The sequence below is a fragment of the Phytophthora cinnamomi genome (assembly GCF_018691715.1).
Source record: "Phytophthora cinnamomi strain GKB4 chromosome Unknown Contig30, whole genome shotgun sequence".
Taxonomy (NCBI): domain Eukaryota; phylum Oomycota; class Peronosporomycetes; order Peronosporales; family Peronosporaceae; genus Phytophthora; species Phytophthora cinnamomi.
In genome coordinates, this window is record NW_027150963.1 from 405,656 (window position 1) to 422,005 (window position 16,350).

At 52.2% G+C, this 16,350-nt stretch overlaps 1 protein-coding gene across 1 annotated transcript; it reads right to left on the reverse strand.

The window, feature by feature from the left end:
* Positions 1-4,340: 4,340 nt before the first annotated feature.
* Positions 4,341-12,081, reverse strand: IUM83_10281 (Nonribosomal peptide synthetase; the record flags this gene model as incomplete). The annotated part of the gene is made up of 3 exons (XM_067934774.1): positions 4,341-4,761; positions 9,109-9,536; positions 9,607-12,081. 3 exons carry the CDS (start codon positions 12,079-12,081, stop codon positions 4,341-4,343), a joined length of 3,324 nt encoding a protein of 1,107 aa, XP_067793210.1.
* Between the last annotated feature and the right edge of the window lie 4,269 nt (positions 12,082-16,350).

Below are 16,350 nucleotides of genomic sequence, written 5' to 3' on the forward strand. Positions count from 1 at the left end.
GTCCCAACCTTGTTCCTCGAAGCGCTCGCTTGTCTTCGCCCTGAGAGTGTCTTCACTCAGTGGTATTTCCCATGAAGAGCTGCCTCAGCTCTTCGCTCTCGCTCGCCGTTCTTTCGCTGTTCGAAAGAACGCAGACTTGCTCGATGCGTCCATCGTGCAAGTCGCGCGTGAAGCGCTTCCAACTCATGGCTGGAAGCGAAGTCAACTCCGATGCCGTCGTCGGAGGACTAGCGAGTTCCATGTCACGATACTGGAATCCAGTATCGGTGCGCGTCAAGACGCTTAGCGTCTTGACATTCGGCGTCACCGCCGCAGTCTGCCCAGCAGACTGCTCTTGTTGCGTCTCGGGCCCGGACCGAGACTTGCGCAGCGTTTTCCGCTTGCGCCGTCTTCTTGTTGTGCGGAGCCCGGCTCCGCACAGTTGTTCTTCTGGTCCAGGCCCGGCCGTGGACAGTTGTTCGCCGGCGGAACCTGTCCGCGGGCGCGCGGTATCAAGCCCGGCTTGACCGCATTTTCCTTCGTGCAGCCCGGCTGCACGGTAACGTGTCCCTTCGCCGGCAGACCCTGTCTGCGGGCGCGCGATATCAAGCCCGGCTTGATCGCATGGCGCTTCGTCGTGGAGCCCGGCTGCACGACAGCATGCAAATTGCGTCAGTGCGGTACGTTTGCAACCGTCCGCACTGTTTGCAGCGTCAACTCCCGGAGTTGACACGCCTTCGTCACCTCGACGCCATTCATTGGCGGAGCCCCTCATGACCGAGGGTGCGTCGACTCCCGGAGCCGACGCGTCGTTGTCGACCTGACCGCTTCGGGTCAGGGACTGTCCCTTACACGCTTGAACGTGGGTGTTGGTTCCCGGAACCAACACATCTTTTTCTTCCGACGTCGGCAGCATTGCCGACGTGGGTCTCACTTGTGCGCGCCCTCGCGCACTCCTTGGGCACTCCGGGACAGCAGCATAAAGCGCTGTCTCGACTGGTGAGCCGCGGTAACAGGGCCATCGCTCTCTGTTCCGCTGTCGCGGCCGAAGCGCACAAGCATGCGCTTCTTCCAGTCTATTACCGGATCATGCCGTGCAAGCCACGGCATGCCCATTACCACGTCGAACTTATCGTCCAGGTCCAGGACGATAAAGTGTTCGACAAACACTCGTTGTTTGTACGAGAAGCGCACGTTCACGACGCGCTTCTCGGTCTTCACGATGGCACCTGTTGCCAGTCGTACCTCCAGAAGACTTCGAGGTGTATCTACCTCCTCCAAGTCAAGTCTCGGCAGGCTTCGTAGTCGAACAAAGTTGTTCGACGCGCCTGAATCCACCAAATCTCGAAGAGAGTCACTCACTCTCTTCGAGTAAACCTTCAAGATGACTAGGTTCGGCCTGACATCTTGCTTCTTGCAGCGAGAGCTAGTCTCACTGGGGGCTGCAGTCCTCAGTGTCGCGTGCCCGATGTCGACACGCGCGACTGCATTACCAGTAGGGCGCCCCGCGCCTACTGGATGTTCGCGTTTTTTGTTGGTCCGCGGCGATGCCTAGCATCGCCACGACGGCCACCTCCAGGGGGCATGGGAGCTGTACACTCCCGTGCAAAGTGACCGATCCTTCCGCAACGGAAGCATCGCACGTTACCTCCGTGCTGCTGGTAACCAGCAGTTGTTGCGTTCGAGAGGTCCATTGGTTCCGGACCTCCCGGCCTCGCTACCGGGCGCGGTTGCGGCCTCGGCACGTTCACATGCGGTTTAGCCTGCCGCAGGCTAAACTCTTCTTGCATTGCGAGAGTAATCGCAGCTTCGAGAGTACTCGGGTACTCTCGGAAGAGATAGGTCTTCACAGGCCCATCTCTCAGTCCCTTCATGAACGTGACGACTTTAGTCGCCTCGTCTATCGGGTTGGTCACGATGTTCGAGACCAAGTACCGTGCGCGCTGTGCGTAAGCATGGACTTCATGCTTATTCTGCTGCAGGTCGAGGAATTCCGCCCTCGACCGGAACTCATTTTGCGGGGGCTCAAACGCTTGTCTGAGCTCCTCTTTGAATATCTCGTACGTGCTAAAGCACGTAGGATCTGAGAGTCGGCGTCCGTACGCCCAACCCCTCGCTCGTCCGCCAAGACATGACATGGCGAACGCAACCTTTGACAACGGGTCGACGATACGTCGAGCCGCAATGGCTATGTCGAGTTCGACAAGCCATCGGAGGAGAGGCTCGCCCTCTCTTCCTACATAATTGCTCACGCTCAATTTTAATGGTTGAGCACGCGGTGTCGTCCCTGACGACGCCGTCACTGAGGAAGCAGCGTCACGCTGCTCCTTCATGATGAATCCCAGAGCAACACCATGTTGCTCTGTCGGCGATAGCGTACGCAACATTGTAGCTATCGCCGCCTCCCCAATGACTGTTGACAGTCGTTGGAGGCCTCCCACTCTGGATCCGACAGGTGGGGCAGTCCGCGCGTGCAACATGAGTTGCAGGCGTATTGGAGCTCTCCATGGGCACCTCCGTGCTCATGTGGTTCTCGGCTCCGCGTTCGTACACCCCGTACGAACGTCAAGTAGTCGGTCGTTGGACGGACTACAAAATGCTACCAGGTGTAGTGGGCCTACTTTGGCTCACTACTTTAGCTTACACGTCGCGCTACGTGTATGAGGAAGCGTAGGAGTTTATTAATAATTTGAATTAATTATACTTGAGTCCACAAGTATAATATAAATCAAATAAAACACCAAGTAGGTAGTTTAAGGTAAAATGAGAACTGTATTGTTTGTAAATTGATCTTCCTCTAAAATCTGCTAAAAACTGTTTATCATCTATGAAAGGGTTGGCAGCGGCTGGCTGTCAGAGCCCCGCTAATATGCATGTCTCTGATTGGTAGAAAGATGCTGCTTTCTACCAATAGGATCTTTGGGTATGTGTGGACCACTCATTGTGGTGGCCCACTTCAATGTATCCATTGATGTGTCTTACACCAATGTGAGGAAGTATCTAAAACCTTTAACAGATATTTATCTGTTAAACCATAAGTGACAAATGTCATGCACAAGTGACAGTTGTCACTTGTGACCGTTATCGTGCACAAGTGACTGTTGTCACTTGTGTGTGTAACCCCGTTACAGTAGTGGTAAGCCATGCCGACAATAGTATACTGCCCGCAAGCGGACAACCCAGACCTTCCGCACTTCGCTAATTGCATCATCCAACGGCTCCGCAGCATTGTCCGTCGAGGCGCTAAAAATCAGTCTTGCGCTCCCGCCGGCCACGCAATACTTCATTTTCAGTAATTCAGTATTTTGGACAATTCTTGCGTTTGTATCTTCAGTCTTACGGCACAGTGGAAACATTTTTCACACGCTGAAAAACGCGTTGGAATACCCCTTAAAACCCCACTCTACTAGATCAAACCTGCTTTCGCTGTTTAGTTTCCATAACTTCTCGTTTTCCTCCAACATCACGTCGTCAAATTCCGCGCCATGTAACTCCGTTCCGCTTCCAACAGCGGCAGCAGGGATCTTGTGGTTAAGTTCAGGTCGGTAGTTTTCACCAGGTTGCAACTCGAAGGGTGGACCGTCTAGCACACTAAGAGGCGACAAACGCATTGAGGGTCAGGTTGGTGATGCCCCAGTATATTTTTGCGAGCCCTTTGATATTGGAGGCTGATCGTTTGTCAATTTAAATGGCCCTTGATCCAACAAAAGCACAAGGGAGATTCCCTTGTTAGTTCTTGGTACGAGTTGGTCGGCGTTTCGAGGTACAAGTGTTCTACATTGGAGGGAGCACGGATAATCACCAGCTATGCCCAACTCTCTCTCTCCATACGGTATGACTCCTTAATTATCAGCCCACTGCCAACAGCCAATCAAGTGATATCGATACGCACCGTCTACACGCCAATTCTGCAATAAATGATTGGGCATAACATTTTTCTTTACCAAAAGAGTCAACTGTTAAATTGCTGTGATGTTCGCTTGAGCTCCGCATTCGATGAAATCCAGAACACGTTGCGTCATGAATCATTTGTAGTCATGTTTTTCTACATGTAACTCAGCAAACCGGAGAATACTTGGGAACATACCACCTCACATGGAATATTTCCACGCTGAACTGATCATTGGAAGTGTATTAATGCAAAAGCAAAACTTCGACCCCGGCGAACCAGGAAGGTCGGGGTACTCCGTGTTTTTTCTACGTGCACTGATGTTCCACGAAAAGAATAAAGTGGCGGGGGTTGTACAGCCTCCGAGCGTTATCAGAGCGATGGTTGATAAAGGCAAATGAATGAAAATTCCGTCCCAGGTCATACTGAGTAAGAATCATTTGAATCTTGGTGAAAGTGTGTATATTTTGTCTTAATCCACGTACAAGCCGGCAACAACAACTGAGCAGTGGACGGGCGTCTTAGCGAACTTGAGTATGCTACTCATCATGAACGAATCGAGACGGCCAATTGCCTTTGACCCGTCGTCCTTGTGGCCATGCACGGCACAGACCATTGCTAGCATAGCCTCAACGTCGCACGTCATAGATTGGTGAGACAAGAAATACCCATCGTACGTCTTAAGAGCCTCAGCTTCATTCGAGTCAACTGACGCCGTGGTGATCTCCAGCTCACCGAGAGTTCGTGCCATCCTATGCGTGGGGTCTGCCAAATAAGGCGCTAGATCGGGAAAGCCGAACGAGCCCAGTAAATACAGCGTATTGACACACCAGTTCCGCAATGGCTCACTATCGGCAGAAACTGTCACGTTGAAACCGGCCACTGTGACGTCTCTTAGACACGGACATGCCTCAGCCAACAGTTAATTCGAGCTGCGGTTGGCTGTCTTGTGTGACGGGTCTTCTAAAGGGTAGCGCAGTGATAACCTTCATCAGCACAAACGAGCCCACCTCCACCAAATTAACTTGAGCAAATCGGTCACTACTGTATTATTTTCCACCCACGTAAATCCCATTGTATGTGAAGAACTCCGTTGCCTTACCTCCTCTTGTTCGCTGACGTAACAAACTTGTTTTTCCCATCAGCTTCCAGTTTTATTTCGCAAAGTCGATAACCCGGGATAACAACTTCGACCAAACCGCGTGCGGCAGCAGGGTTGTGAACTGCTCGGTAACGACCCGCAGTGGAAGTCACCACATGACTGTTTTCGCCATCTTCATCTTTTTTACAGCCCTTGAACCGAAGCATTGTCCCCGCCTGCAAATGCACAAAACCATAGTCCGGTACTTGACCCGGTTGTCTCGCTGATATTGGTTTGGGGTACTTGCTCAGTAGTACGCCTCGTACTGCACGGACGTCCGAGCTAGTCAGACGAGCTTGCTGAATTTCGACAGTGTCCATGTCAGCACTAGAGCTTCCGCAGAACAGCGCGTAAGTCAACCATGACCATGCAACTTCGCTCGTAGGCGCCTCAGCTGAAAACTTAAGCCCCTTCTTGATTAAAGACAATTCCGCTACCGCCGAGCAGATCGCTGGAACATCTTTTTCATATGCCATGCGCTTTAATTCCAGTTGATCATATTCCACGACGAGCGAAATAGGTTCCAAGTCTTGGACATCCCAAGTTTTGTCAGCCACTGAGCGACCACATAGCAGTGCACTCAACTAAAAGTCCACACCCACCGCAACTTTGGGAGGGATATTCCTCCGATCTAGGCGTAAAATGAATTTTGACGTAGGCGTTCGAGCTAACGCCAGTGTTCTCTCACGAACTGTTTCTTCAGTGATATCCGATATCCTCGCCCAGCAGCGTCAACACCACTTCGAGGTCGATACACCGATGGCCCGCTTGCTGTACTGCCGCGCTACATCGGCGGACAGCTCGCAATTGAACAACTGGAGGAACGACAACATCGAGAAGGTAGCGAAACTGCGTCGAGAATGGATTCGGCGATTTTGCCTGTAAAATCGACTTGTTCCCTCAACTTCTCTATACCCAAAGTGTCCAGCCTTCCGCACTAAGGCAAAAACACTGTCGTTCCTCTTCGCAGTTTCCTCGATGTCTATAGCTACTAAAGTATGCATTGCTGTCTGGAACTCATGCGAATTTTCCCGTGGGTCTAGGCATCTGTTGGTGGCAGTCGAAGAGCTGGTTTTCGGAGCACGAGGAATGGGGTCCGCGAATGCGAGCCGCCTGAACCACCGGCGCCTTCAAACTCTCTCAACCAACGAATTAGGGCGTCCGCAATTTACCCATTCGGCCGTAGCTGTAGCGTAGAAGCAGTCACTTTACGGTTTCCCTCGCTGAAGATACCCACCACTCCATTCCCTAACTCGACCGCAAGCGCTCGAGTGATCGAGCCGATAACCAAAATCTCAGCTGGGCATTTGCATCCCCATACATGTCCGAGTGCTGAAGGAAAGTCCGGAAAGCCGAGTAGCACTCCCCATGATACTGGCATCTGGGTTGCAGCGATATCTTTGGAAGATGGTGTTTCGACTAGGTAATGCAGCCACTCAAGATAAAACGTTTGTTGATCTTCCTGATAGGGCTGTACAAGGTTATAAAATGATGTGTTAACCTGCAGAAGTTCCAGGAACGCACCATTATTCACGAACGCCAGCATGGCCAACAGCTCCATAGCCTCTCGAAGGCGCAGCACCTTCTCTCGGTCTCGTCGACAAGCTTCATGCATCCAAAACTTCATAGGGAACTGATGCACCCTTAGGGGTTTGTCGGATTGGAAAGCGCACTGGATCAATACCTCTACTTCCCAGTCGAGATCTCTTGGTTTGCTCTCGGGTAGTAAGAATTCATTCAGAACCGAAAGCCAAGGGTCTAGGAACGCCCACGCTGAGTCCATGGTGATGACTTGCTGAATTCCGCGCAAACCAAGAAATGACGATGAAATGGTGTCAGCGAGTGATGAGGTGATTGATGGCTTTGGACTGCAAGCCTTCGAACATCAATCTGCAGCCCTGGGATTTTTGAAGTCCGTGTGCTAGCTGCAATCAATCCAGCACTCCAATTTGATGGACAGAGTCCTCAAGGACCAAACTATCCTCCAGAAGAGCCGCGTTCCGTGTGGACTTGACCGTGAGTGGTTTTGCTTTGTTAGTTGCAACTTGTTGGCAAGACATCGGCTACGTACCTCAGGAACTCCCGTGAATCTTATTATTATTTGGTACTTCTCATCAAACTAACTTCACACGTCATAGGCCTGTTGTTGCGAGTTCCTGCTTACCAGGAAGCTATCAAGTCATAGAATTATCTCTGGATTCGCGTCAACTCGGTTAATCGCATAGCGTAGGATGAAGTCGAACATTACTGTAGGACCATACCAGAGTTTGTTGACGCATTCGCGCGTTGTCGAATATGCCGGGCTACCAATTCAGCGGTAGGATGGCGCAACACGTTGAGGTGTGTGCAATTTGGTAAAATAGCCACCGTGGAAATGTCAATTCCAAGTGCTCGATACTGACAAATGTCCGCTTTCCAGTGATGCGTCATGTACAAGTCCGCCTTTAACCAGATCGGCGGCTTTGAGCTACAACCTGCCTCCTCTTCAGCAACTGTGTACGGTTGGTAGGTCTCCTCCATGGCGCAGAACTTGCGGTAATTTACCCCCAGTGGCTGTACCAGCTCACCACTAAATGCTTCAATGGCGTACTGTTCCAGTCGAAGTCGAGTCGCAGCCTTTGCAGCTTTCGTGACCTGCTGTTGGACGGATGGTAACTCGAAAGGCAGACCGTCTAGCAAAATGAGTGGCAAAAGAGCATGACCTTCATCGATAGCAAGTCGTGCAACCTGGTGGGCCACACAACATCCAAACGAGAATCCCCCAAAAGCATAGGGGCCCTCAGGTTGGTGCTCACGGATGATGCCCCAGTACATTTTCGCGAGCCCTTCTACGCTAGCAGGTTGCGTATTGACGAGTGATCGTTTATCATTCGGTATGCAAGCTTGAACGCCGACGACCGCAAACGGCAGTTGTCTAGCCAACTCCAGCAATTTCCACACAGTGCCGTCTGCATCATGAAACAAGAAAAGTGTCGGCACCACACCCGACAACTTGGTCGTAGGCCAATTGAGCGGCACCAGCGTCTGTGAGGTCCATTCGTGCAGATCCATCATGGAACCCGCAGCGCTGCGGGCCATTTCTGGTAGTGACGCTGTGCGGAAGAATTGTTCGAGAGCTAGCGACAGCCCCCGTGCTTGTGCTAGAGCTATAGCGCGGATGGCCGACAGCGAGTCACCGCCCAACTCGAAGAACGAGCGTGTCATCAGTCGATCCTCGTGCTCGTCGGCGTCAGCGACTTCGTCGTCGTCAAGATGGCCAAGCCCAAGAGTTTGAGTCCAAACCTGCCGCAAAATGTCCGTTGCCAACTGCACCGTGATTGTTGACCTATCGAAGTTACTTGGCTTTGAAGGTTCACTCCCACACGCGCTTGAACCAGCCCAACCTGCAAGCGCGCGGAGGTCGATCTTCCCGTTTGGTGTTCGAGGCCAGCTGCTTACAACACGAATCGACTGAGGAACCATGTGAGCTGGTAACTGTCCGCGGAGGTAGTCATGGAGGCAGTTCAGATATTCTTCAGCAGTTGATCGTTCATCGACGCAGTCCGTGAGCATGACGAAGGCGACCAAAGAGGTCGAGGGGACTTGCCGCCGTTTGCGTCCTGGAGATTGTGGCTGCGACATGGACAATACCTCGGCGCTCCTGATAGTACGGTGGCGCAGCAGCACATTGCGCACCTCCTGCAGCTCGATACGCATTCCGTGGTGCTTCACTTGAGCGTCTGTGCGCCCAAGGAATACAAGGTCACCAGTGGGTAGCCACTTCACCAAGTCACCTGTCTTGTACCACCTGCGTCCTCGCTTTTGGGTTATTGAAGCGATCTCCTGTAGATCATCGTGCGCAATAAATGCCTCTGCGGTGAGATCTGGGCGGTGCCAGTAGCCTCGAGCGACGCCTGCACCGCCAATGTAGAGCTCGCCCGGAACGTTTACCGGCACAAGGCGTCGCTGGGCATCGAATACAGCGACCGGATGGTCATCAATGGGTTTTCCTATCGGAACGCTCTGCAATCCGTCAATAGGACTCTTAGTACTTTGTAGTGCGAGTTCTCGAGGTAATCGAAACGCTGTTGATGTGATGGAAGCCTCTGTGGGTCCGTACTCGTTCACCAGGCACGTCGTGCTCTCTTGGTGTTTTCGGTAGAATTGCCGCGCCAGCTCAATCGGGAAGGCCTCGCCTGCCAGCACGATGTGCTTCACCGAAGTGGGGAAGCGATCACCCATGTCGCTTAGGTAGTCCATGATCAGTGCAAAGTATGAAGGCACGAATACGCAATACGTGATGTGTGGTGCTTCGAGCAGCACAGTCCGCATGTACTGTAACTCGTGTAAGCCCTTCGGACGAGTGATCCGTGCACTTCCTCCGACGAGCAACGGTGAAAAGAGCTGGGATAGTGAACCGTCTAGCGTTGTTGACGTGCTCTGGAGGAATACATCGTCTGGAGCCACCTGGTACGTTCGCACCGTCCACCAGAGAGTAGTCATGAGAGCAGCGTGAGAAACCACAACTCCCTTCGGGTTACCTGTCGACTGAAAGCGCATTGCAGAGTGTGTTAGACGTTAACACGATGAATTTTTCTCTCAACGAATGTAGACGTACCCCAGATGTGTAGAGGATGTATGCGGTGGCCTTATGAGACTCTCGCGAGTCGCCGTTCTGGAATCGCACATCGTACTGTGGGTGTCCGTAGTGTGATACCAGGGCATCGATGTCTTCGTAGCACAGAACACACGGCGAGAGACCGTCGTCATCCTCTGAGTCCCTTGTGGTTGAGGCTGCCAAATATCTAGCGACTTGATAGTGTTTTCGCTGTGTGATGATCACTTGAAGCTCGCTGTCATGTGCCATATACCGCAGCCGTTCACGTGGGAACTCCGGGTCTAGTGGCACAAACACCCCTTTCAGACGCAGTGTGCCCACCATAGCGGCTACGTTTTCCAGTCCTCGATCCAGTAGCAGTCCGATATGTAGCTCTGCGGTACAACTTGGAATATCGAGCATTCCCAGCGCACGCACGACACGCCCGCTGTGATACCACATGTCTCGGTAGGTCCATTGCGTGCCTTCAAAGTGCAGTGCGGTGTTATGTTGCGTTTTCTGCACTTGGGCAAACAAACACTCGTCTAAGAAGCCCGAAGTTTTGTCATTTGAAATCGACGATGCTGCTGGAGGCTTGGGCATCCCCCACTTGGACACGAGTTGCCTTCGCTCGGAATCGGATAGCATACAAATGGAAGGAGATCGCACCAGGGCTGTTGGTGCGGCAGTGACCTGCTCTAATAACGCCAGGTAGTAGCCCGTGAATCGGTCGATACTGTCTCTCGTGAATCGAGCAGTGGGGTACTCCATCAACCCTTCCAGTGAGCGATCGCCTGCAGTTGATCCCTTGAGATGGCGGTAGCGCATGGACAACATGAGGTCAAACTTCGCTGACTGATGCGGTAGCGAGAGCTCGACGTACTTCGAGTCAATCAAGTTGGCATTCACGACGTCGTCACTGTGCTCCCATGAAAACATGACCTGAAAAAGAGGGTGCTGCCATCGTCGTTCAGCATCGCCGCCACCATCACGATTACTCTGAGACGTTGCTCGCAAGTGCTCCAAGACTTTGTGAAAAGGTATCTCCATGTGGCTGTAGGCGCCGAGTACCACCTCGCGCACAGTCGCTAGGAACCCCGTGAAATCCGCATCCTCTCTGCATTTGCCCCCAAGACGCAACGGCAGTGTGTTAACGAAGTAGCCCATAACATCCTGAAGTTCTGCAATTTCACGCCCTGAAGAGGGAGCGCCGATTACGAAGTCCTGTTGTCCTGATAAGCGTTCGATCAGTAGGTAGAAGACGGCGAGAAGTCCCATGAACATACTGGCTCCTTGAGCGTGGCAGAGTGCTGAGAACGCCTTCTGCAGCGCAGGAGATGACCGAAATACAACAACGCCGCCCTTTGTAGTGGTCGGTTCAAGCGCATTAGTCTCCCCTGAAATTCGATTGTGTGCGGCCGAGTCGAACGGTAGCTCAAGTAGAGGGGGTACACCGCCCTCAGTGAGTTGCTGCATCCAATACTGCAGCACAGGGGCCATAATTCCGGACCGCATTCGAGAGCGCTGCCACACTGCAAAGTCTCGGAACGACACACGTGAGCCACAAGTTGCGCTGGCCTCCAGCTGCTGGATGACCTCCATCGTCGTAACCAAAGAGTTATCTCTGTGCAGGAACTGGTTATATAGCTCATCGAAATCGTTCCAGAAAATCTGACTGGAGGCTGCGTCCGTCACGATGTGGTGTAGCACCACAGCCAAAACCCACGGCGGCGTAGAGCTCTGATCTGGACCTACAAACGCGTACACGCGAATCGGAGCCTGGTGTGCCAAGTCAAACGGTTCGCCCACAACCTTAGCTACAACGGCAGCAAGTTCTCCATCGCTCGACAAATCTTCCTTGCTGTGAGACGCAAACAACTCACTCTGGACGACTCCGAAAATACCCTGTTTGCCTTGAAAATGGGCCACTGGGTGCACGATTTGTCTCGGCTGACCTCCAGCGTTCGTGTCGATGTCGAAGCAAGTTCGTAAGGACTCGTGCTTCGCCATCAATGCAGTGCAAGTGGTCTCCAACGCGGTCAAGTCCAAGGGCATGTCACTGAACTGCAGCGCTCGCACCACATTGTACGCTGTGCTGGAAGGCTGCATCCTTTGTAACGCAAACATCTGCAGCTGCGAATACGACAGCTGGCAGGTCGAGTTCCCACTCCTCAGTGCCAGTCCGGGACGAAGCGTGAGACCGTCTGCTTGTTGGCCTTCATCATGATCGCTCACCATCTGCATTACCGCGCTCTGGAGCGTCTTCAGACGCCGCACTCGGGTGGTTTTGAGGGATTTCGTGCGGTTAGCCGGCTGGTGGTTTCGGCCTCCGCTGTCCGTCAGCAGCAGAAGCTGCAGCCAGTGCACCGCCACGTCCACTTGCCCCGCGTCAAGAGCGCGCGTCAACGCCACCACATCCACCGCGGTGCATCTTTGCTCCATTGTAATGGAGGCGGGGCCACCGCCTGTCAAGACTGCGTCAGACTCCTCCTCCATACGGGCACAGGTCAAAGTGGAATGAGCGGTGCTGCTGTCAGTTGAGAAACCGTTACGAACACGGCATTTCTGAGCCAATGGGCAGCGCCGCTATTGTTGACTCGCGACCAGCTGTTCTGAAGTTGAAGTTGATTGTCGAAATGCACGAGCCACGCTATCCATTCTGGCAAATGTGTGAGAGCTTCAATTGAGAAACCAGGCAAGTTTAGTGGCGTTCTCCGTGACATGGCTACGCGATTCACCATATCTGTGGTAGCCGGCGTCATGCTTAATAGGTGTCCGTGCAGGTGAAGAGGAGTGTTGCTTCTTGAACATAGCAAATTTAAGCAGGTTGAAGATATGAATCGTAAAGGGACTGTGAATGATGAAGACGGAGCCGATACATTTGTTCTCGAAGCTACCGCGAAATTGGTTCCAAATTATTTCGTTCGAGGTCATGAAATGTCAGTTCAATGACTCTCAATCGTTAGTACACCAAGTAAAAAAGGCTCCGAGCACGTCATTCTGATCTTTGCCAAGATATTAGGGGTTGTCAATGCCCCTAATTTTTTTTATGATCAATATGTTTATTGACCACTCGCGAGCAGAGAGTTTTGACCACCAACAGATCGATGCCACCCCCGACAGCGCGCCAGGAGACGCTTCGAGAGCTGCACGCAGCTTTAGTCATTGTGCCAGGGGAACTCTTTCGGACTGCTTACGCTGAAGCCTTGCGCTCCGACTTTAGAATCGCGTTGTAGCAACGCTTGCTGCACACAACCCGATCAAACGAGCCCTCGGCGTCGAATTGCAAGAGTAGAATTGATAGACAGACTTTATGAATGCTCTGCTCGCAACTGCTGACATCGCAGGAGAGGGCCGAGTCTTCAGCAGTGGCCCTGTCCACGCGGCGACATGCCTTCACCTTGCACGTGGCCATTGCGGCCCTGTGGGCTGCCAGAAAAATAAAGTGAGCTGCTACTGCCGCTCGACCGCAGCGATTTTCGTCCCATTAGCGGATTTTTTTCTGGCCAATCACAGCCCCGAAAAAAATCCGACTTGCTGAATCGAAAAAATCTGAGCTGCTGCTGCGGACCCCTACGTAATAATCAGGTCCAGTGCGACAAACGGTTTGAGTGCGACAACGGCAGACGTATGGGTGACAACCCCTCCCCTCCTAAAAATATTAAGAAAAAAGACTTGAAAAAAAAACTTGCGTTTAACGTCTATTGATCGTTATCTTCCTCCTCGTCAGTTATCGTCATCTCTGGCAGTGGTTTTAGAGGCCTCAGCCCCCTGTACATGAGCATCATCAGCAAAATGTTAAAAAACGAGTATCGAGCATGACTTCCGAGAGACCGCACCGTCAGCTTCGTCTTGTTATTGTTCTTCGGCCTCTTCTTCATTTTCTTTTGTGACTGCGATGGCGCGAGGGAGGTACCGCAACCAACCGTGCGGGACGGACGTCATCCGAACGAACTCTTTGAAAAACCTTACGAGGTTTTTTGCTTCACTTGATTATGACTGGGAAACTGAGTCGCACTGGGCCCGATTATTACGGTATTACACATTTTCACTTATCTGACAAATTCGTAGGGCAATAATCCTCCGATGAAGGAAAGGAATTTTATTGGTCAAAATTAACCTAGACGTTGCCGTTTGTGTTCTGGTATGGATGTTGAAGAAGTCCGAACTTGCTGTTGCCGCGCCACCCTCACAAGCTGAACGATAGTAGTGACTGGCAACTCTGCTACGCGTCTTCTTCTCTTTGGAGGTGCCAGTTAGTCAATTCCTACACGTAAAACTTCCGCTACCTGCTGCTCAGACATACTAGGTGGGATAACCAATCCAGCCGACACAGCCACTGCTTGAATGTGCCGTATCATGACAGTCCAGTCAGAGCAACTTTTGTGCAGTGCTTTGCTAGGCAGATCATGTGCTCGAATAGTTTTAAATGGAGGATAATCTTTGTGGGAATCGCCGAACCACTGCAGTTTCCATGCTCTAAATGGACCAGGATTAGAAAACTGAAAAAGCTGCGGAAGTAGATGCAATTCCCGGTCATAGTAGTGTACTGTTCGGCGGGTGTTTGTGTCCCCATCACTAGAGTCTACTATCGCTTGAGGATGCGCCATCCCTGCGCGTGCAAATAGTGTAGCAATGGTCGATTGGAGCTGCTCCATGGTAATATTTCCGGCTACAACTCCCTTTTCCTCAATTAGGTTGCTGATCCCTTCCGAAAGTACTGATGGGAAGTTGTCAATAGAGTTTTGCATGTAGCTGCTTGTACAGGTCTACATGTGCGTTGGATTCATCCGCGAAGACATGCCCACCACTAGTCTAGATCGTAGTTGACTCAATTCGTCGCCATATCGAAACAAGAACGTTGAAAGCAGCGGGTGATATGCTGGCAATGTCTCCCCGTGGTAGTTAGCATGACAGACGAGAGATTCTACGCACATATTTAAGTTATCTTGAAGGTGCTAGTCGTGTGAAGTGCGGGGAACATTTCATCTACACAGTTACACATACTAGGATCTTGATTGTCTTCAAAATGGGGTGGATGAACTAAAATGTCCGCACGATTAAGCGGGAGCCCGGCAACAACACGCCCAAGGTACAGATCTCCAGCTGATCCGCATCGAATATACCGGTCTTGCACACCACCTAAAGACCAGCCAACAAGTAGGCGTAGTCTGTCGTAGGCTCCTTAGCTCCTGTAGCAACCGCTGGGGTGGGAGTGCTGTCCACGCCCGAGGTGCACTTTGTCCCTTTGGTACAGGGCCTTGGCTTGCCCCACGTTTGAGACACATCACCGGCGTCATCGAGCACGGGGGTTCAATTCGTGGACTTCGAGCTCGGAGTGGCGATGGCATTGACATCGTTAGCAGTAGTCAAGGCGGCAGCTATAGCAGACGTAGTGGTAGCTGTGGCGGTGTTGGGGGAGTATGTACTGGTCGTTGAACAACGGGTGACTGCTGCGAACCCTGAGGCGTCCTTTGAGACCGTTGCTGCGATCTGGAAGCGCTTGGGAGTGCTGCCGGAGTGGGTGGTGACTGACGAGTCGGAAGAGAGGCTGTTCTGCGTGCTGCTAGTGCGGATCGTGCGAGAAGTGAGCGAAGTTGGCTTTGCGTTTGGTGCTTGCGTTTGTGCCAATCGCAGTCGACTTTTTCCCGTCGGATTTTACTCCGACGAAACACACCCCACTCAGTAACAAATCAGCAGCAATACAAACGTCAAGTCATTCGCCTTCTCCCATTTACGATGTCAGCAAAAACGTAGGCCAAAAATCCTACGATCCAATACAAAGACGTAGATACTGCCTACGAAAAAACGACAATGTAGAATGGCGTTACGGCGACCTTAAAAACAACGTTTTCGATCTGATGCGGGATTTATCGCGTCCTTAGCGCTTAGAGCAACCGGTAATTTAAACTAATTACGGAGCCACGTGCCAAATTTAGAGATTGCTAGTAAGTGTGAACCACATCATGGTATATTTGTGGAGTAGCGCCCTCACAGAAAACTGTAAGTTCGACCTCACCCAAACTCTGCACGTCCAATCTGGGTCGTGTCGTGCTATTTCCCGGTCCTTTGAATACCGTTTCTTTGGAGAGGCACTTGGTGGTTCCCCTGAACGTGGGAGATTCGTGAGGGGGGGGGGCTCTTTATGGTTTAGAGAAATTTCTGGACTGAGCCTTACCTATCCTATGTCCTCACTATTGGCTACTAGCTATCTCTTCCCTCATTCTGCACCTAACCCTACTTCCGGCGTGCTTCCCGCAGCCGATCTGCAACCTGATTCGTGGCCCGTAATCACGTTCCCCGTGTGACGGGGTCTGAGTGACGGGTTTTGAGTGACGGGTTTGTGCATAACCGGGCGCCGAGTCCGGCGCCAGATCCGCCCTGATCCTGCGGAGGGATCAGACTCAGGCGTCATGTCGCATCCCCGCTCCGTGGACCTTCTCGTCGGAGTCGCCCGCGTCACTCTCCATCCATCGCTTCGTTCACTTGCCTCATCGGCGGCAACTTCTTCGTTTTCCCGGGGCAATCTTCCACAACCGTCCCGTTGCCACGCGCACGCACACCACAGGTGGCTGTGCTATTGCAGAACTCGCCCCGGGTTGGTGTTTTGGTATTAAATTCGCGGTGTCGCTTGTCTTCGCAGCGCGCATCTTGCTCCTCTGATCTCCATGTCATCCAACGACGGCACGCGCACTTGGGCGGCTGTGATCGACACTGACGACCTCGTGCCTGTGTAGTCTACGAGATGGGGCACATCGTCGGCGC